The sequence below is a fragment of the Artemia sp. Qi Xiang Cuo genome, chromosome 15, assembly GCF_049724085.1.
Source record: "Artemia sp. Qi Xiang Cuo chromosome 15, ASM4972408v1, whole genome shotgun sequence".
Lineage (NCBI taxonomy): Eukaryota > Metazoa > Arthropoda > Branchiopoda > Anostraca > Artemiidae > Artemia > Artemia sp. Qi Xiang Cuo.
Window position 1 is genome coordinate 43675008 of NC_142808.1, and position 20742 is coordinate 43695749.

Here is a 20742-nt window from a genome sequence, read left to right on the forward strand (position 1 = left end):
TTTTGTCAATGGCATATGAAATACTTGAAACAGTAGGAAAACAGTTTATTATTGAGTTGCCTAATAAATGAGGTTTGAGTTGTTATAAATAAGTATTTTGGGAATATGTTTCTCTTTAACAACTTATTTATAAACTAGTGATGTTCTTAACCACTTTTCAATTAAATACCAAGTGTTGATAACTTCTTTGTGTGGTTACAAAAATGAAATATCTTTGGGGCCACTTTAAGGGCTCAAGATGCAACTAGCCCCAGAAGCAATTCTTGAATTATGAAAGAGCATAAAAAAGGCATCAAATGATGTTTTCACTTTCATCTTAGCTAAATTATGTGGCCCACTAGAAGTTTACCCCTTTTGACATCTTTGTATTATACAAGTGAAACCTTGCAAAATAGATCTTCAGCTTAAATGAAGTACAATAAAAGGGTTGGTAATATTCTACTTTAGCTACTTTTGGCTAACTTGGAAAGGGGTTAAGTTAGGAAAATGAAACTTGCAGGGATGGGTCTACAGTCTAAAGTATGTCCTGGGAAGGTATTTTGAAGTACCTATCTCCACTCCTTCTCTCTATAGAGGGTCCTGAAATTTGCCTGCATGACAGATCTACCTATTAAAATTTTGACAGAACAACATTTTACCTTAATTTTCAGTTATCAGTTTCTTTTTCTCTGGCTTTAGTTCTGAAAATGCAATTCCTCTTAGCCGATTCGAATAGAATTTTAAGCTATATCAATGTTTTTTTTCAAAATTTAGAAAAAGTATTTGCATATCTTTAAAACCTTATAAATTGGGATTGAGGAAAGTTGTGAAGCTGAAAACAATTTGTTGTACTTCATTTAAGCAGAAGATTTATTTTGCAAGGTTTCACTTTCATAACACACATATTTTTAAAGGTCATCAAATGTCAGGACCCTCTAGAGGGAGAAGGCATGGAGGTAAATACTTCAAAATACCTTCCTGGGACATACTTTAGCCTGTAGACCCATCCCTGAAAGTTTCATTTTCCTAACCTAACCCCTTCCAAGATAGATGAAAGTAGCTAAAGTTAAATTTTACTAAAGTGTTTTCAGCTTCACAACTGTGCTCAATCCCAGTTTATGAGGTTTCAAAAATATGTAAATATATTTCCTAAATTTAGAAAAAAAAACACAATAGGCCTACTTGTTAAGAATCCAGTAAGTATGCAAGAAGTGAAGTTTTGTCAATGCCAATGAAATAAAACAAAAAAGGGTGAAAATATAATAGTTTATAAACACATTTGGGCTATATATTTGCACATCAAGGGGGGAGGGGTAAAGCATAGCATATATTAAATATTTAACCTAATCTAGGTAACTTATTTGTGCCTTCAACCCCAAAAAACTAAAGTTTAAATCTTTGTCACAGAATGAACAACAGATATCGACTCATTGCCTATTGGAAAAAATTAGTTTATAAGCTTATATAAAATGGTACTATTCAATCTCCTTATAATTAAAAATATTTTTGCCATCTAGTTGGAAAATTTTGCCCATCTCTATAGGAGAAATCTATATATGCCAACTAGTTGACAAGAAACGTTTCTCCATCAAAACTTTTATTTTTCAACCAGTTGACTAATACCTTCTCCCCAGCAACACTTAATTTTGCCAACTAGCTGGAAAGAAACATTGTCCCAGAAAATAGTTCATTTTCCAATTTGTTGACTAACAACTTATCCCCAGCAATACTTAATTTTGCCAACTAGCAGGAAACAAACATTGCCCCAGAAAATAATTCATTTTCCAACTAGTTGACTAATAACTTCTCCCCAAGCAACACTTAAATTTGCCAACTAGATGGAAACAAACATTGCCCCAGAAAACAATTCATTTTCCAACTAGTTGATGAGTAACTTCTCAACAATAAAACTTTATTTTTTCAATAGGCTTTCACCCTGGCCTATTTATTATAGGCTGGGCTACTTGAAACTGTGAGTTCACACATCTCTAAGAATAGAAGGGTAAATTAGTCAAATTTCCAAATATGGTAAAATTTCAGTTTAGCAGCACTTCTCAAAAAACATAGTGGGCTAATAAAAATAACAATGTTCTTATTTCATGCTCTTTTTCAATATATTAGTTGTTATTCTGACAACAAAGCAACCCTCCCTCCCTGATGATCCCATCAATATATACAAAACTAAAAGAGAATTCCAAAAAGTGGATGACAATTTGCTAGATGTTTTCCATAGAAATTGCCTACAGATTGTTCTGGGCACCTGGATTACTGACCATATTTCAAACACTAGGCTGTACAAAAAATGTGGTTCAATCCTGCTTTCTAGGGCTATAATGAAAGAAAGGTTGAGATGGTTAGGGCACATTCTGCAGATGAAGGATGACAAATTGCCAAAGGTTTTCTTTTTTGGCCAACTGTCTAGGGCTAAAAGGAAAGCAAGTTGTCCTTTTCTAGGGTGAGAGGATATCATAAAGAAAGATTTAAAGGAAATGGGAACTTCCTGGGAGGGGAAGTTACTAGTTTGAAAATAAATTGTATTCTGGGGTAATGTTTGTTTCCAGCTAGTTGGCAAAATTAAGTTTTGCTGGAGACTAGTTTTTAGTCAACTAGTTGGAAAAATTAAGTTTTGCTGGGGAGAAGTTATTAGTCAACTAGTTGAAAAATTAATTGTTTTCTGAGGCAATGTTTGTTTCCAGCTAGTTGGCAAAATCAAGTGCTGCTGGGAGAAGTTATGAGTCAACTAGTTGGAAAAATTAAGTTTTGATGCAGAGAAGTTACTAGTCAACTAGTTGGAAAATGAGATATTTTCTCAGGCAATGTTTGTTTCCAGCAACACATGAATTGAAAGTCAAGTATTTTGCAGCAGGCATCAAGACATGGCTAATTGCAGAAAAAGCCAAGACAGATAGTCCGAGTGATTGAGAGGGAAATCTGGGATAAGCCCTTTTTAGGATTGTATAAAAATGATGTTAGAAGGAGATTGGATAGTAACATTCTATATAAGCTTATAAAGTAATTTTTTCCAATAGTCAAATGGTAGAATCCCTCTTTTCAATAGGCTTTCACCCTGGCCTATTTATTATAGGCTGGCCTACTTGAAATTGTGAGTGCACACATCTCTAAGAATATCACATTGTTAAAATTAAATTTTGCTGGGGAGAAGATATTAGTCAACTAGCTGGAAAATTAAGTTTTTTCTGGGGAGAAGTTATTAGTCAACTAGTTGGAAAATGAGAGTTTTGCTGAGGCAACATTTATTGTCAACTAGTTGACAAATTTAAGTGTTACTGGGGAGAATTTATTAGTCAACTAGTTAGAAAAGTAAAGTTGCAGCCTTGAGGCTTTCACCCTGGCCTATTTACTATAAACTGGGCTACTTGAAACTGTGAGTGCATACATCTCTAAGAATAGAAGGGTAAATTAGTCAAATTACCAAATAATGGTAAAATTTCAGTTTAGCAGCACTAAACTTTTCTGGGGAAATGTTTGTTTCCAGCTACTTGGCAAAATTAAGTTTTGCTGGGGAGAAGTTACTAGTCAACTAGTTGGAAAATGAAAGTTTTGCTGGGGCAACATTTATTGTCAACTAGTTGACAAATGCAAGTGTTGCTGGGGAGAAGTTATTAGTCAACTAGTTGGAAAAATTAAGTTTTGCTGGAGAGAAGTTATTAGTCAACTAGTTAGAAAAAGAAAGTTTTACTGGGGCAACATCTATTGTCAACTAGTTGGCAAATATAGATTTCTCCTAAACATATGGGGGTAAAAACTTACAATTGTGGCCTATGATAAGGAGACATGTTAAGAAAACAATTCTTACCTTAAGATATGCATAATGACCCTAGTTAACATATTATCCAAGGGAAGAACCTTTATCCTCAAATCTATACTCTTTTTCTCTTCTTTTTCCAACTTAAAAGAAAGAAATTTTTATTTTTTGCCATGCTTTGAAGAAAATGTGTAAATCTTTTGAAATTGTTGCTATAAATTGTTTTTTATAGACAGCATTCATCCCAGTCATTGTTAATTCCATTTTTTTTTAATGATAGATAAAGCAGTGGCAAAAAGTGGTGATTTTGTATTTTTGCCTCACCATTTTCAATCATTAAAAAAATTATTATACCCCATCCCCCTAATGTTCAAATATATAACAAAAATTGCACTCTGATTCTAAATAGAACCATCATTTACATTGCAAATGAATTTTGCCCCACCCCCCTGATGTACAAATATCTACCCTTATTTGGATATATTCAAGGGTTGGGGTACAGTTCATTTGGTTATATTTAGGTTCAGAATGCAATTTGGGTTATATATTTGCACATTAGGGGGGTGGGGATATATACTCTGTTAATATATAGGTTTTAAGAAATTCTTGAGTTTTTTTAAAAAAACTGTATATATATGTATGTTTATAGCAATATTTTGTATTTTCGCCACTGTTTTATATATTATCTAAATGATTGAGATGAACACCATCTACAAAAAACAATTTATAGCAACAATTCCAAAAGATGTACACATTTCCTTCAAAACATGGCAAAAAAATTTTTTCTTTTAAGTTGGAAAAAGAAGGAAAAAAGAGGAAAGATTTGAGGGTAAAGGTTCTCCCCTTGGATAATATGATAACTAGGATCATTATACAGATTTTAAAGTAAGAATTGTTTTCTCTACATGTCTCTTTATCATAGGCCACAATTGTAAATTTTTACCCAGATGGGCCAAATTTTTCAACTAGATGACTACAATGCATTTTCATTATAAGGAGATTGGATAGTACCATTCTATATAAGCTTATAAAGTAATTTTTTCCAATAGTGAAAGGGTGGAGTCCCATGAGCAACATCTCACAAGGCAGAGAAAACCTGTTTTTCATGTAGCCTAACTCTTGGTCTTTTTTATGTGGGCTTTCTCATGGACTTACTGGATTCTTAACAAGTACCAAAAACACTTATATTCTTTAAATTCTACTCAAATAGTATGAATTGCATTTTTGGAACTTGAACAAGAGAAAAAGAAATTGATGACTAAAAATTGAGGTAAAACATTGTTTTGTCAAAGTTTCAATAGGTAAAAACTTGTCAATTAGGGAAATTCCTAAGACTTAGAAATCAGAAGAAAGTTAACATAGGGTAAATTATTTTGCAAATCATATTATTGACTTACAAATAAAGTAAACACACCACTTGATGCCTTTTGTATGCTCTTTCTAAATATAATATTCATTTTTGTTGAGAATGTATTTTACCCCCACCCCTAGCCTATATACCAATTCAGGGTATATATTTGCAAATTAGGGAGGTGGAGGTAAAGTTTAAATTTACCTCCCATTTACATCAGAAATAAAATTTGCCCCACCTCCTCTAATGTGCAAATATATACCCTGAATTGGTATATATAGGGGTGGGGGTAAAATTCATTTCCAACAAAGATGATTATTATATATGGAAAGAGCATAAAAAGGCATTGAGTGGTATATTCACTTTATTCATAAGTCAATAATATGATTTGGTAAAAATTTACCTAACATAGAAGCTTGGCAATACCTTCCCAGAGCGTTTTTGACCCTGGATTCATTGCTGAAAGTTTAATTTTCCTGACCTAACCCCCTTCCAAGATAGCAAAAAATAGCTAAACTAGGATTCTACTACCTTGTCTAATCCTAATTCAGTATCTAGGTCACTTCCCTGAAAGTTCTATTAGGATTTGCCCCAGCTCAGGAACATTTAAACCTATAAAACCTCAGGAACATTTAAACCTGCTATCCTAGAGTTTTACTAAATAATGTCTTGCAAGTTTTGATATTTATCATGAGGCTCCCCTAATTGCTTAAAATTTACCTGGTTTAAAACAATAACTCACAATGAAGTAATATCTCCCTTAGTGCTGGTGATTTGCCTTGTCCATGCTTTAAAACTTTAAAAAATAAATTAAGGATGTCAGTAATGAGAACATTGAAATTACAATTATTGGCCTAACATTTGACCACTTACTGATTGGACCTCCAGCTGGATCCACAGACCTTACAAATATATGAAAATGAAGAAAACCATTCTAGGCCATTTTTTACTGCCTCAACTAAAGACTGTAGCATTTTTTTTTATTAATCAAAAAATTTTAATAGCCTAATTGAGTGTCAAAAAATTAGTAAAATTACAACAAGATCAAAAAAATCAAATGAATATCAGGTTACAGTTGGGGCTGTTGAGAAGGAAACACTATAAAATTATGAATACAACCTTAAACAAATCCTAGAATACTCACTTATATTGCTTCTAAAATCCCTTGAAATTTTAATTTTCCTGACCTAACCCCTTTCCAAGATAGCAAAAAGTACCTAAACTAGGATTCTACTACCTTGTCTAATCCTAATTCAGTATCTAGGTCACTTAACTGAAAGTTCTAATAGGATTTGCCCCAGCTCAGGAACATTTAAACCTATAAAAAAGCTGCTATCCTAGAGTTTTACTAAATAATGTCTCTCAACTTTTGATATTTAACATAAGGCTCCCCTAACTGCTTAAAATTAACCTGGTTTAAAACAATAACTCACAATGAAGTAATGTCTCCCTTAGTGCTGGTGGTTTGCCTTGTCCATGCTTTAAAGCTTTAAAAAATAAATTAAGGACGTCAGTAATGAGAACATTGAAATTACAATTATCGGCCGAATGTTCGACCACTCACTGATTGGACTTCCAGCTGGATCCACAGACCTTACAAATATATTAACATGAAGAAAACCATTCTAGGCCATTTTCTACCGCCTCAACTCAAGACTGTAGCATTTTTTTCGATTAATCAAAAAAATTTTAATAATCGAGTGTCGAAAAATTAATAAAATTACAACAAGATCGGAAAAATCAAATGAATATCAGGCTACAGTTGGGGCTGTCGAGAAGGAAACACTATAAAATTATGAAAACAACCTTTAACAAATCCATGAATACTCACTTATGTCACTTGTAAAAGCCCTTCACTTTACTTTACCCCAATGGACAAATATAATAATAATAATAATAATTTATTATAAGCCAAAAAAACAGGCCATACAGAACAATATTTTTAATTACACTCCGCAAGAAAAATAACATAAATATCAAGTTTCACTCATTGATGTCAACGCTTCATTTAAATATTTACATAACTGCCTGATTGTCATTTTTGCAGTCGTTTTCAGGATCCCCGGGAACTCCAAGCTACCACCCTCAAAATACTTTTCCCTTAATAGAAAAGTTGCTGGCACTCAGTGAGAATACGGGCCACATCCCCAATACCTAGGTTACATCTGGGGCAAGAGTAATCTGCATCTGGGGCCACCCTTTTTCTTTCAAATACTCTTTTTCTATTTTTTTGTGGCAGGCAATTCGCACGGATCTGAAACCAAGTCCTTAAAGTCTCCCCCGGTAGTCCTAGTTTAAAATAATATTCAAATCCAAATATCTCTTTTACATGAGAATAAAACTTCAATGTTTCAGATGTTTTAACTGCCTGGGTCCACATTTGGACTTCCTGGTCTTTTATTCTTTCTATAATCATAGCCAAAAACGGCTCACCCTGATCTGAAGGTCCTAGCCCCCCATTCCAAATATATGATAATCCAACTCCATCTAAAACATTTTTTGTTTGGTACAGCTGCGATCGTTTACGTTTCGACCTTAGCACCTCTAGATAAGATGCTTTTGCTAACCTATCTTCTGGCAGACTTAGAGCTTTTAGCCAGTACCGGATCATCTGTGCTCAACTACTCATTCTCAGCGAAAATATACCTAGGTAACCTTTTATTGCCTGATTGTGGGTCGTTACGTGAAGACCAATTAATCTCTTAAAGTGTAGCAGCTGAATTAATTCCAATTGTGGTGCCGGGTCATGCCCTTAGAGTTCAGCTCCTTAATGGATAGTAGGCAAAACTTTAGAATTAAAAACATATTTATGCATTTTTAGATCTTTTATACTTGAAAGCCTTGAATTACGTAAAATGGCAGCTGGAACTTCCTCTGGTGACTTGCCTATCAACACCGCATCATCAGCAAAAAGCAACAGAGATAACGTCAGGTTCCCTAGTGACACCGTAGGGGCCCATATCTTTTTAAAAGGGTCAACAATATCATTTATATACAACGTGAACAACCTAGGCAAAATACTACTCCTTTTCTAATTTCAAACGGCGACGATAATCCCTTCCCTTAAACTTTAACTATACCGAATGTCTTTCGATACATATCAGCTAGTATCATAACGAAAAGTCTTGGTAAGCCTACCTTTAACAGTTCTAAGCACAGGAAAATCCTATCAATACTGTCGAAGGCCTTTTCTAGATCCAAAAATCCAACGTACAACCTATTCTTTCCTTTTGCATATTTCTCTACAAGCACCTGTAGAACCAATAACCCTATCAATAGCATTATATCCATCTCGAAATACTGCCTGCTCCTCCTTCAAAATCCTATATTTTTCTAACCAATGAGCTAATCTAGCATCTAGTATTCTTTCTAACATTTTGCAAAGACTAGGTACTAAAGATATCGGTCGATAATTACTGTGATCCGCTGGGTCTCACTTTTTGAATAGTGGCAAAATAAAGGATGTTTTCCCCGGCAAGGGCCATTCTCCAGAAGCCAGAACTGAGTTGAAGATAGCCAAGAAAATGGGCATAAATAAAGTTGGAATTGTCTCAAGATCTTTGTTTGGACTCCATCACTACCAGGTGCCGATCCACTTCTTCTTCTTCTTCTTCTTCCATTTAACAGCAGGCGGGCTTTTCAGTAAAACTATTTAGCCCTTTTCCTTCTGCTTCACTCTGTGGGCTACAGAGCTAGTGGCTTGATTGCCTCATATTTATTAGATATATTCAGATATATTTCAGCAGATATTTCGACTCTAGGAGTTCAAATATAAGATGATAGATGTCGATTTCTATGCTCTGTGTGCAGGTATAGTTGGCTAGGCTCTTGACTGATAGTGGGATTTTGTGGTGTTTGAAGTATTTTAACAGTTTAGAAAGCAAGGTATGTTGTGCAGACGTCAGCATATTACATTCAAATAGGCAATGGTCAATTGTTTCATTATTCATATTACAATGCCTGCAAAGAGGGGACAGGGGAATTGAACCACTTGAATTAGAAATCTTATATGAGAATGAAAGGAAATTTAGTCCATTTGTTCCAGAACGAATTCTATGATAAATTTTAGAAAGATACTTATTGGGAAAGGGGGAAAGGATAGGATTAATCTTATTAAAATTAATATCTGATAGCCTCCATTGGTAAATATCTCTAATTGGGATTGGTCTCCCACTCAGCTGGTCAATATTTATAGCATTTTTGCTATTTCATCAACCTGATGATTACCACTTATGCCAGAGTGGCTAGGAATGTACTGAAAGTAAGTGTTTATACCACTTGAAGCAAGATTATCAATAATACTGAGACAATGATAAGTGTCAATGTCCAACTTATATTGAGGAGCTGAGGCCAGCAACTCAAGGCTTGATAAAGAGTCGGAATAGATGATAATATTATTCAAATTTTCAATCAAAGATTGGTTTTGCTTAAGGTGTTCTAATGCCATGATTATGGCATTTAACTCAGCAGACATTATAGATAAATTATTAAATAATCTTTCGCCCATTGCAATTGTCAGGTGAGGAAGGAAAACACCACTTGCAATCTTCTCATTCATTTTTTGACCCATCAACAAATATTTGGAAGTGATTTTTCTAAGTAATTGTATTAAGTTCTGCAATTTTTTTCTGAACAAAAGCAATGGGGGTTAAATCTTTATTCCATTTTGAAAATTCAGTACTTATTATGGGAAATGACCAATTCCATGGAGGGGATTGGGGAAAGTAGGTGCAATAGACTTTGCTGGTACAGGGAACTTCTTTTGAATATTGGCATACTCATCTGCAATACCTCTATACATGGCTGGATTTCTTAACCAATTATGTAATTTGTGTGAGCTATTTAATTATATTTTTTTAAGATGTTTTATCAAGAGAAAGATACGTCTATCCCTTATTGTTGTTAATCCACTCTCCATAAGCATAAACTTGGTGCTTGTGGGTTTCCTAAGACCAAATATGAGACGTATTATATCATTTTGTGTTGTTTCAATTTTTTGCATCTGGGTCTTTGCACATGCACCATATACAATGAGCCCATAATCAATATGGGGTCTTATATGTGATTTATAAAACTGGAGTAAGGTTTTCTCCTTACACCCCCAGGGTGTGGAAAGAAGTCTTTTTAGTATATTTGCTTTTCTATAACATTTTTTTATTGTGTTTGAAATGTGGAGGTGGAAATTAAGTTTTTGGTCAAGCATGAGACCTAGGTAATTAATATTATTATCTTCTGGAATAGTTGTTTTATTTAGAGTTAGTTTTGCATTAACATGGTTTCGCTTCCGGTGAAATTGGATTATTTTTGACTTGGTGGGTGCAATGTGTAAATCTGAATGTTGAGAGAATTTTTCAAACTGTAAAAGTGACTTTTGCAGATTTGACTGTGCTATCTGAAAGGTTTTGTCAGATGACCATAGCACCAGATCATCAGCATATTGTAGATTCGTGTGGGGTAGGTTCATGTCCCAGAGATGTAGGGCAAATAGGAGGCAACTGAGGACTGCTCCCTGAGGTAGGCCTTTGGTTATTGTCTTTTGGGGTGAAGAGGCTGAACCAACACAAACAATGAAACTTCGCACTTCTATGAAGGATTTAATAAAGGATACTAGCTTAGGAGGTACTCCAAGGTTTGCAAGTTTATTTAAAAGGATTTGGTGGTTCACATTGTCATATGCTCCTTCAAAATCAAGGAAAGCTGCCACTAGGATATTATTTTTTGAGAAAGATTCACTTATTGCATTTGTTAGCAAAATGAAAGCATCTGTTGAGGAGTGGTATTTCCTGAATCCAGTTTGAGTGTGTGGGATCATGTTATTTTTTTAACAAACCAGAGGAGCCTGTGATAAACAATTTTCTCCATTATTTTCCCCATCACAGGTGTAATCATTATGGGCCTATAAGACTCAGGGTTATCTTTTGGTTTATTTTTCTTTAGGATTGGTAGGAGGGACGAACATTTCCATATATTGGGGAACCTAGACGATGCCCAAGCGTGATTATAACAATTTAGCAGTTCTTGTTTGTATGAAGGTGTGAGATTCTTTATCCATGTGGGGTGTATATTGTCATAGCTGCTGCTAGCTTTGGACCTAATATGATGTATTGCATTGTTCAATTCCTGGATTGAAAATGGATTAGTTATGTACTCGGATCCTGGGTGTGGTTGGTAACTAGGGTTCATAGGAATTGTGGACAGATTGCTTTGATTGTTTGATGTTAGCTTATTAACAAAAAGAGTTGCAAATAGGTTAGCCTTTTCAATATCATTGTCATAATGGGTATTATTATGTATAAGCTCATACAGGAGTGGGTTGGGAGAAGTCTTTCCCACATATGTGGCTTATGACTTTATGTATAATTGGCTCATGCGTTTCTCTGGAGAGATTATTTGCAAAATTATTCCAGTATTTATATTTAGCATCTATTATAGTCCTTTTTAGATTAGATCCTGCTTGTAATTTTTTTAAATATGTAGTAGGTGTTGGTTTTTTTTATGAATTCTGTCCTACCTGCCTTTTTTATCCTCCATTTATTTAGGCACTCATTTGTCCACCATGCTTTAGGACTTTGTTTAGGGAATATTTTCTTAGGTGTTGTCTTGGGGATAGTATGATTAGCTGTATTTATTAATAAAGATATTAATGCTTCAGCATGTGTTTCAACTGTTGTATTAGAAATGCATGAAATTTTGGTGAAACTTGTAATTTCATCATTTAGCTTATTTTGGAAAATAGACCAATTTGCTTTAGCGTTGATATATTTGGAGGTATGAGATGAAGTTTCAGCAGGTTCATTTAGGGAGCAAACTATAGCAAAGTGGTCTGTACACAGACTATCAATTTTATTTATGTAAATTTTGTTCAAAAAATTTAAAGACACAATTTGTAGGTCAATTGTGGAGAATTTGGCACTTTTGGGGTTAAAATATGTATTTAGGTTGTGTTGTTGTTGTTGTTGTTTGGGGTTTGACGCGTTCGACCAATCGGTCATATGCGTTCGTATCACTCGATTAATCTGTGCCTTCTGTAATCACTAGCTTGCTTGGGTTTCACATTAGTCAATAATCATTGAGCCATGTCAGGTATCACTTATTGTGCTGTATTTAGGTTTGGAGGGGTAGCAACAGCTAATTCATTATTATTTGAAGTCATATGCTCAATAAATTTACCAGCTTTATTTGCTGGTTTATTCCCCCAGAAAAGGCTGTGGGCATTGAAATCACCACAAATAATGATGTTTTTTAACATATTAGAATTATTTATATAATTAAAGAAATCCTTGGCATCTGAAGTTTGGCCATTAGGGTTATAAAAGCTTATTATGTAGGTTTTTAAATTATTCAGCCAAACACTTATACCAATTACATCAACATCATTTTCAAAATCTGGAAAATTGATGCCACAAAATTTTATATTATTATTAACTAATAAAGCTACACCACCTCCTTTTCTCTCTGAAGATCTATCCTTTCTCAGGATAGTGTATCCCAGAGACTTAATTTGTTGATTTTGGGTTAAATGAGTTTCCTGGAGGAAAGCAATATTAATGGAATTATTATTCATAAATGATATTAGTTCATTTAGCTTATTTTCTGTGAGTGATCTTACATTCCATTGGAGTATTGATAAATGTTGTGTTGTTGATTTATTCTTCATATGACTGTGTATCAATGTTCAGCTTTGTTAAAAGTAAAGCAAGATCTTTTTTTGCTTGAATGAGCATATCATCTGGGATGTAGATTTTTGCCAATTCTGCAATAATTTTTGTTTTCTGTAGTTGATGTATGTTCATGGCCTGAACTGCATTACAGTTTAGAATGAATAAGCATATATTTGGGGATTGCATTTTTGGTAGTGGATCCTGTTTGTTGGTTAAGTGATTGATTCCTTGTAGTGTTTCTGGTTTGTTTCTTCTTGGGAGGGAGTGCCAGGCTGGCCTCATCTCACCGGAAAACAAGGCTTGCTGGCTTGGTGATTCCTTCTGATAGGGATTTGAGCTAGGGGGCTTAGAAGATGTTGTTTTATATGGGGTGCTTGATGCATTTGGGGCATTTGACTTGGGGGTTTTGGTTGGTTTCATTACAGGCTTTATTTGATATTGTTGGGCAGCATTTGCTTCCATTGCTGCAAAGGGGTATGGGATGGCCTTTTCTGTTGATATTTGGAGTGTTAGAGCTCTTTTCTTGTATGCAGGGCATAATGATTTATTTGTAGATTCATGTGGGACTTTGAAATTGATGCATGTAGGCTGGGTGTTTTTGCAATTTGTCATCTCTTTATGATGGAAATATTTACAATTAATACACTCTTGGAGAATTTCATTGCATTTGTTTGTAGTGTGTCCCAGTTTGAAACACTTCTGACACTGAATAGGCTTAGGTTTGTATTCCTTGTGTGGTTTGATTTGCCCAAATAGGAATAATTTTTCTGGGATATCAATTTTATCCTTTAGTGTGAATAAGAAGGATCTACTAGTTTTTAGGCCAGTAGAGTTAGGTTTTCCAAGTTGGGTAACATCCTCAACTGGGATTGTGTTTCCAGCCCTATCTGAGAGGCCTTCTTTTAACTCCTGAGTAGATATCTCTGGGGGAACTTTGTAAACTACAATTTTTGTTGGTGATTGTTTTGGGTTCCAATTAGAAGCAATAATTGGGATATTCAGAAGGGATTTAAGGTTAATTATTGTATCTGCTGATTTTCTGATCTTCTACAGCTATAAGCAGAGATCCATCACGGTTAATGTTACGAGAGAACATTGATTTTAGCAATTTAAAAATTGCAACTCTTATTGCAGTGATCAATTTTATTTCAAAGGGGGTAGTGGGAGTAATTTTAAGGTAAATTCGTAAGTTTTTGGAGGGAGGATCTTGGGCAGGGAGAGGGGAAATGCTTTTAATTGGGGAGATTTTTTTCCTTTTTTAGAGCTTCTAGAGAGGACCTCTTGAAACCCATTATCATCATTTATGGTTGCATTAGGACCTACAGTTATCATTGTCCTATTCTCCGAATCGGAGCCATCATTAGATCTTTCAGATAATGTGCTAGACCAGCCAGGTTGGGTATCTTTTACTATGGAATTTGAATTAGGATCTGGGGGGACGTTTTTTTTTTGAGGACTTCTGAACATTGCCTATTGGAAAAAGCTTTAGACACAAATATAAAACTAAAATAAGAAGGGAAAATATATGGTATCAAACCGTCTGCACTATACTATGGGAAGGATAAACACCACAGTATAGCCCTGAGGATGACTTGAGCAGGATAGGTTTGGTACAACTACTGATTAGAAGCGATAATAATCAAGAAAATATATTTCGATTTTCTTGTACGGTTGCTGTTGTTGTTGAACTCGACACTAATTCCTAATTCCCAACACTAATTCCAAAAATTTTGGTTTTTCCACCTTCCATGGCGCTTATGCATTCTTCGATTTCTTCTTCCGATGCGGGTTTTATCAGATCATAGTCGTGTTCTTGCTGTGGGAGACTGGTCTCATTCTTTGTATTCGATAATTCGTCGCTGAACCACCAGTCAAACAAATAGTCTTCCTGAACCGCGCCGTTGTAGTATGTATGCCATGTTTTCGGGTCAGGTACTTTTGGCTGAGCTATGGAGGCCCCTTTTTTATCTTTCTCCAGAATGACCGCATATCACTCTTTTCATAAAACTGAAATATATATCCCAGATTATATATTTTCCGTGTATTTCGCCATATATCACTTTTTTGTTTCAGCTTAGTGCCCGTAAATGGAATCAACGTTGACATAATCAAGAAACGGGAAATGCATGGGAGATATTTAATATGGGCTATACATTTGGACATTAAGGGGGCAGTGATAAAGTAAAGTGAAGTGTTTTTAGGAATGACATATTTAAATATTTTATAATTTTTGAAAGTTGTAATCAGAATTTCATAGTGCTAACTTCTCAACTAAACCCAAATGCCGTGCAAGTTTTTTTTGGGCGGCGAATAGCTGATTTTTAGTAAAACAGCTTTATTATTAGAAAGGATATACAAATCTGTTCAAAACACCCAAACCCAAATAATCAGACAACTCTCTTAAAGCCCTTTATAACTCCGAAGACACCCACGACACGATAAGACGCGTAAATTGGAGGAAAAGACACAGCAAGCAACAAAATTCATAAATCCGTAGGATCATGTATCTTTTTTTAGACTTTTTAATCTTTTGCTTTTCAATATACGGTAGCGTTCGCTTTCCTCTGTGTTTGTCTTTTCGTAATACCTTTCGTTGTACACAATAAAACCCAGTAATCACACTATCATACCAATTTTTCAATTTCTCCTTCAGAATAACTTATCAATTTTTCCTTCAAGAACTAAAATTCTCCCTCATTATCCTCTTCAGTAGATGAAAACCAGAGAACAGGGTACAAAAATGTCTCATGGGTTAATATTCCCCATCGTTTGGAATGAAATCTGGTCTTCGTATACTGCACAAAAAAACTTGATAGGTGAGTTTTATATTGAAAAATGGTCCAAAATATACTGTAGATAGTATTCCACCTTGTGGGGAAATATTATGAGAAAAATGAAAAACTGGAAGCATCAAGAACCACATCTCATTCACTCTAAGGTCCAGACCAGAAAATATTTTATAGGCGTACCATGTCTATGTCTCTGTAGAAGTCTAAGCTCTTGTAATTTCGAGATCCCGCAATCAGTTGAGCTGTCCTTGCCAGTGGCTTAGTCTCAGAAACTTGCATTATCCTATCAACTTTTATAAGCCATGGTTAAATTTGGCTACTAATATCAGAGAGATTAAGAGTTGTATGATAGTCCATCCATGTATTTTCAGCTGTGAGGTGATTGAATTTACATATATAATTTAATATGCTTAATGCGCTTACAGGAACATTTTCAGAAAGTTCTGTTTATGGTTAATGGACAGCTTACATTATGGTACTTGGCAGGGGCGATCCCTCCCCCGGGGGGATAACGGGGATACACCCCCCCCCTAAACTTGGGATATGTGTCCTGTAGGGTTGACATTCTTATAGATCTTGAGTAATACAAAAACATAATGTACTCTGTAAACCTTTTTGTGATGAGGATAAAAAGTGAATGGTTTATTCATTTTATAGAATAAAATTTAAAACAAAACTTTCATAAAAGCTAATTAAATCATTGTATAGAAGTCTACGCCCCTGTTTGTTAATTAGTCGTCCATCATTCCAAATCGGAAATCAACTATTAAAGACTTTTTCAAAAAGAAATAGTTGGTTGATAGCAGACTTTGGTTGATTGACAAATCTTAGTTGGAATGGGAAGCAATTAAAATACTTAAGGGGGCAGGGTTAGGATGGAGCTTCATCTATGGGCGGCCAGTTACAAGGTTTTTCTGCTATACTGTGTGAATTTTTTCCCAATGCAATCTATGTTCACTCTACAAGCCACTCCTTAAACTTAGCCCTGTTTCATTCATGCAACATAACTGTTATAAGAAATTGTCTAGGAACTTCAAAAGAAGTAATTAATTTTTTTTAGAATCTCACCCAAACACTCTGCAATTTTCAGACAAATTGTTCAAGAAATTAATCTTATCACAGAGACAAAAATAATAAGATTGAACAAATTTTGTGAGACTAGATGGGTGGAGAACTTAAAAGCAATCATTTTGTTTAAAAAGATGTTCATTATTATCTATAAGGCTACGAGGAAAATTCAAGAACATCCTGATTCAGATTCTGAATCTTCAAGCAATGCTTATTCTTTGCTGTCTGCTATTGAGAGACGCAGTTTGGCTGCAGCTATAGTTACTGTAAGTAAAGTTTTTAGTCTGGCTCAGAGTTTGTCGACATCTTTGCAATCAGAAACAACAGATATCGTATACTTCCTTAAACACGCTGACGAACTTAAGAGCAATGTTAGAGACATGAGAAAAAAGAGTAAAGCTATGTTTTATCCACTTTTTAGTGAACGGACTGAACTGTGTCAAGATTGTGAAATCAGCATTAGAGTGCCCTGATGAGCTTCAAAACAAACCTAGAGGAACAATTATGCAATAGCGTCTGGATCCTGAGACTATTACCGACTTTTCGTGTTTATCCCATTTATGGACTACTTTTTGCAACTTAGTCACAGAAAGTTGCATGAGTCACTGCAATGCCCATTTCCTCAGCATTGTCTGCGCCTCGAGGAAGAGAAATATCGGATTTAAAAAAAAGGTGATAAGAACATTTTCTTCACACCATATAGATTTTTGAAGATTGGCGCAACAGTTCCCGGCACTCTTTTACCAGGAGTGCCTCAGGTCAGGAACGGCTTAATGGATTGGCCTTATTATCCATACACAAAGATGTTCCAGTCAATTCAGAAGACATTTTGGATAAACTAGCCCACGAAGAAAAGGCGGTTTGATTTTATTTTGTAATTACGTGTTTATAGCATTGTCTCAACAAAGCTTTGAATCTTTGAATCTTTGACGCTTCTAGGTACAAGCGTTTTTGCCACTCCGTATTCATACCATAGGAGAGAAAATAGTTTTTTCTAAGGAATATAACCTTTACGATGACAATTATTATTTTATCGCAAAATAACATCATTTATGATAATAATTTGAGTCATATATTTGTACGTTGGGGTATCAAACAAATTAAACAAACCAACAAGGTATAGGAAATAAGCTTAATCTATTGGCAGATAATTTTGGAAGTAGGACTATTTATCTTCAAACCCAATTGATAAAGCCCTGTTCCTTGCTTTTTTTTACGTTCAAAGGTGTCTATGATATCATCGTACGGCATCTCTCGACTTAGTCTTCCCTCAATAGTGAACAGGGATAGTGATGTCAATCTGTCATGGCTGATTAAAGATCTTAAGTCGTTGTTCATCAGATGAAGGGTGGAGAAAGATCTTTCGGTATTGGTGTCTTATATGGGCGTTTACAAGGAAACCAGTCATGAAAAACCCGCCAGACGGGTTAATACAATAAACCGCTATAGAGTAATGCCATGCAAACCGTGGTTTTCATTGCGTTTACGATATTTAGACTATTGTTTTTGGGGTTTAGGGGGAGGGGAAGGTACCTAGGTTATGTTAGGTTACGTATTTAATATATACTAAGCTTTACCCCCCCCCCCCTAGTGTGCAAATATATAGCCCAAATTTGTTTATAAACTATTATATATTCATCCTATTTTATTTCATTAGCATTAATCAAACTTGACTTTTTAGAAAGGCCCATATGATGCACCAGTTCCAATCTTTCTACTGTGCAGTTTGTGGCTGGCACACTAAGAACCATTCTTAAAGGGATTCAAGAATTTTAGTCTATTTGGCTTGTTCAATGATACAGTCTCGCTACTTTTCCAGATTAAGAACATCTAGCTTATCTGTAACTTTAATAATTGATTTTTAAAAGTTCAAAAGACGTGAATGCTTAAATGGATAAACCATAACCTAAAGTAACTGCATACTAAAGGCAATTCGCCAAAACCACCTAATTCACATGGAAAAGAACGATCAAAGGTATATAGATACTGTTTTAGTCACAGTCCAAAATAACTATTTAAAAGGTCTGACCTTTTGTAATAAACCTAAGGTCAATGTATACGAAATCATATTATTGAGTTAGGACTAAAGTGAATGTGAATACATCATTCGTTGCTTTTTTTTATGCTGTTTACAAATATAATAAGCATTTCTATCAGGAATGACTTTCAGCCCCCCCCCCTATATATGCCAATTCAGGGTTAGGTTAGGTATAGCCTATACCTAACCTAAGAGGAAAATTTAAGCTTACCTCTCATTTATATCAGAAATAAAGGTAAAATTCTACTTTAGCTACTTTTGGCTATCTTGGAAAGGAGTTTGGTTAGGAAAATGAAACTTTCAGGGATATATCTACAGGCTACAGTATGTCCCGGGAAGGTATTTTGAAGTACCTACCTCCACTCCTTCTCCCTCTAGAGGGTCCTGACCTTTGATGACCTTTAAAAATCTGTATGTTATAAAAGTGAAACCTTATGATATAGATCTTCTGCTTAAAATGAAGTCCAACAAAATTGTTTTCAGCTTCACAACTTTGCTCAATCCTGATTTATAGAGTTTTAATGATATGCAAATACATTTCCTAAATTTTAAAAACTAACATTGATATGACTTAAAATTCTACTCAAATAACAGGAATTGCATTTTCACAATTAAAGCAAGAGAAACAGAATCTTATAACTGAAAATTAAGGTAAAATGTTGTTTTGTCAAAATTTCAATAGGTATAGACATTTCATGTAGTCAAATTTCAGGATCCTCTAGAGGGAGAAGGAAAGGAGATAAGCACTTCAAAATACCTTCCCAGGACATATTTTAGCCTGTAGACCCATCCCTGAAAGTTTCATTTTCCTAACATCACCCCTTTCCAAGATAGGTAAAAGTAACTAAACTAGAATTTTACCGAAATAAAATTTACCCCCCCCCCCCTAATGTGCCAATATATACCCTGAATTGGTATATATAGGCCTAAGGGTGGGGTTAAAACTCGTTACTGACAAAAATGATTGGTAAATATTAACCAAATCATATTGAGTTACAAATAAAGAGAATACACCATTCAATGCCTTTTTTTATGCTGATTACAAATATATCAAACATTTCTATCGGAAATTAATTTTAGCCCCCCCCCCCTATAGGCTATATGTCAATTCAGGATATATATTTGTACGTATGGGGGGTGGGGGTTAGGTTAGGGGGGGCTGAAATTCATTTCAGATAGAAATGACTATTATATTTGTAATCAGCATAAAAAAGGCATCAAATGATGTATTCACTTTATTCCTAACTCAATAATATGATTTGGTAAATATTTACCAAACGATTATTATATTTGGAAAGAGCATAAAAAAAGGCATCAAGTGGTATGCTTACTTTATTTGTAAGTTAATAATATGAATAACAAACAATTACTCATTTCTGTTGAAAATGAATTTTACCCCCCCCCCTATAGGCTATATACCAATTCAGGGTCTATATTTGCAAATTAAGGGGGGGGGGGTAAATTTTATTTTTTATGTAAATATTAAGTAACTTAACCCCCCCCCCCCTAATGTGCTATTATAAACCTTGAACTGGGATGTATCGGGTTGGGGTTAAAATTCATTTCTGACAAAATTGATTATTATATTTTGAAAGAGCATAAAAAAAGGCATTGAGTGGTATATTTACTTTATTCATAAGTCAATAATATGAATAACAAAAAAATTACCTATAAAAGTACCTTGAATCTTACATCTATGTTGTTGGCTAAAATAGGCCTCTTCAAAATTTACCTCAAGACTATTGATTTTTTTAAGCTATTATTCTAGTATATTTTGTTAGGCTAGTATGTTGCTAACAGAACATGCTTTTCTGTCATGTTAGGACTCTTCTGAACAAGAAATGTTAACAAGATAAATTAGTACTATTAGATTTGGATGAGGGTTATATTAACAGACTAATCAGATAGATAAAAAACATACCACTAGCATCAGAATTTCATCCTGAGTCCAAATATAATACTCATTTCTGTTCAAATTATTTTCAATATTACTTCTATGCTTATTTAAGTTTTTTCAATTTTCTGGGTTTTTTTTTCATAGAAATGTCATGGCGGTGATTCAATGTGAAAAATACTAAATTTTGCTGAAA

At 34.6% G+C, this 20742-nt stretch overlaps 2 protein-coding genes across 7 annotated transcripts in view; one reads left to right on the forward strand and one right to left on the reverse strand.

Moving 5' to 3' along the window:
- The window catches only part of rswl (tRNA methyltransferase roswell), a 56486-nt gene that overhangs the window by 28712 nt on the left and 7032 nt on the right, over positions 1-20742 (reverse strand). Inside the window, exon 1 of one of the 6 annotated variants that reach the window (XM_089101439.1) lies at positions 20574-20677. The exons of 1 other annotated variant lie outside the window; for it this stretch is intronic. The gene's annotated coding sequence lies outside the window, so the exon portion shown is untranslated. Of the gene's footprint in view, positions 1-5816; positions 5934-6507; positions 6568-6689; positions 6718-20573; positions 20678-20742 lie in introns of those variants that run through there. 4 more of the 6 variants (XM_089101438.1, XM_089101434.1, XM_089101437.1 and 1 more) reach the window with 4 other exon arrangements.
- LOC148943700 (uncharacterized) overlaps positions 18484-20742 on the forward strand; it is a 296754-nt gene continuing 294495 nt past the window's right edge. The window contains exon 1 of the mRNA XM_089101433.1: positions 18484-18589. Coding sequence (XP_088957559.1) covers positions 18570-18589 — 20 coding nt within the window. The 5' untranslated portion in view covers positions 18484-18569. The remainder of the gene's footprint in view (positions 18590-20742) is intronic.